Below are 1128 nucleotides of genomic sequence, written 5' to 3' on the forward strand. Positions count from 1 at the left end.
TGATCTGCTCTAGTGCCAACAGGAATTACTTCAGGGAAGTCCTATGGCCCGTGCTATACGGGAGGCCACAGGCTAGATGGCCACAGTGGTTCCTTCTGGCCTTATCATCTATGAACAAAAGCCCAGTGCAGTGAGACCCCCATGGGAACGGTGAGGCAGTGACTCATGCTCCACAGCTGGCTGGAACGGCTTCTGGGCTGATTGAAAACATCCTCCTTCGCCCACCCAGCCCCACGTGCACGTTCTCCTCTGAGTGGAACCCTCCCTGCATGGAAACAGAGCGACACGTTCCCTTGAACAACAAGAGGTTTGTGTCTCACTTCCCCATCTGACTGTGTCACTGTGAGTAGCACCGCTGTCATAAACCTGACAGTAATAATCAGCCTCGTCCTGCGCCTGGACTCCAGTGATGGTTAACGTGGCCGTGTTACCGGAGTTGGCACCAGAGAATCGATCTGGGATTCCAGAGGGTCTGCTGCTACTACCATATATAACACGTAGTGGGGCACTGCCAGGTTTCTGTTGGAACCACTGAACACCCTTGCTACCAATGTTGTTCCCTGAGCAGGTGAGTTGAGCATTTTGCCCTGGAGACACAGACACTGAAGGCGGCTGAGTCAGCACGTACTGGGCGAGAGAACCTGAAACAGGAGGAGAAAACACATGGATAGAATTTAACTCCAAGATAACACAGATTGGGGGCATCCCAGGTAACCAATGGGATAATGCAGCAGATATGCAAAGTTCCCTTTTATTAAGAAACGGGGCGGGGGGGGGGGGAAACAGCCACTTGTATCACCTGAGCAGTACGTGAGCAGCGCGAGGAGCAAAGGGGACCCGGCCATGGTGGGAATCCAGATGAGCTCGGCTTCCTGACACAAATGGGTCTCTGGCTGGAAACCAGCAATCGCTCTTAAAGTCTCAGCACATGGGAATGGCTCCTTTATGCAAATCTGCTGCCTGCTCACTGGCTGCTGCTGGCATCTCATTCCCCAGAGTGGAGCGGTTACACAGGGGAGAGTCTTGCAGTATAAATTACAATCACCACGGAAAAGCCAGGGTTATTGTAATCACTGTGTGCAAGGGAAAGCCAGAAAAAATGCAGAGCTCAGGGGTGCTGACTGCGGA

General features: G+C 52.7%; 1 gene segment (V, D, J or C); it reads right to left on the bottom strand.

The window, feature by feature from the left end:
• Positions 1–302: 302 nt before the first annotated feature.
• LOC115271420 lies at positions 303–845 on the bottom strand (the record flags this gene model as incomplete). The annotated part of the segment is given in 2 exon segments: positions 303–641; positions 800–845. Coding segments are annotated over 2 exon segments (385 nt in total), but the record flags the coding sequence as incomplete, so codon positions are not given.
• Between the last annotated feature and the right edge of the window lie 283 nt (positions 846–1128).

Source organism: Terrapene carolina, unplaced genomic scaffold (genome assembly GCF_002925995.2).
Source record: "Terrapene carolina triunguis isolate 2854851 unplaced genomic scaffold, T_m_triunguis-2.0 Scaffold9553, whole genome shotgun sequence".
NCBI classification, from domain to species: Eukaryota; Metazoa; Chordata; order Testudines; family Emydidae; genus Terrapene; species Terrapene triunguis.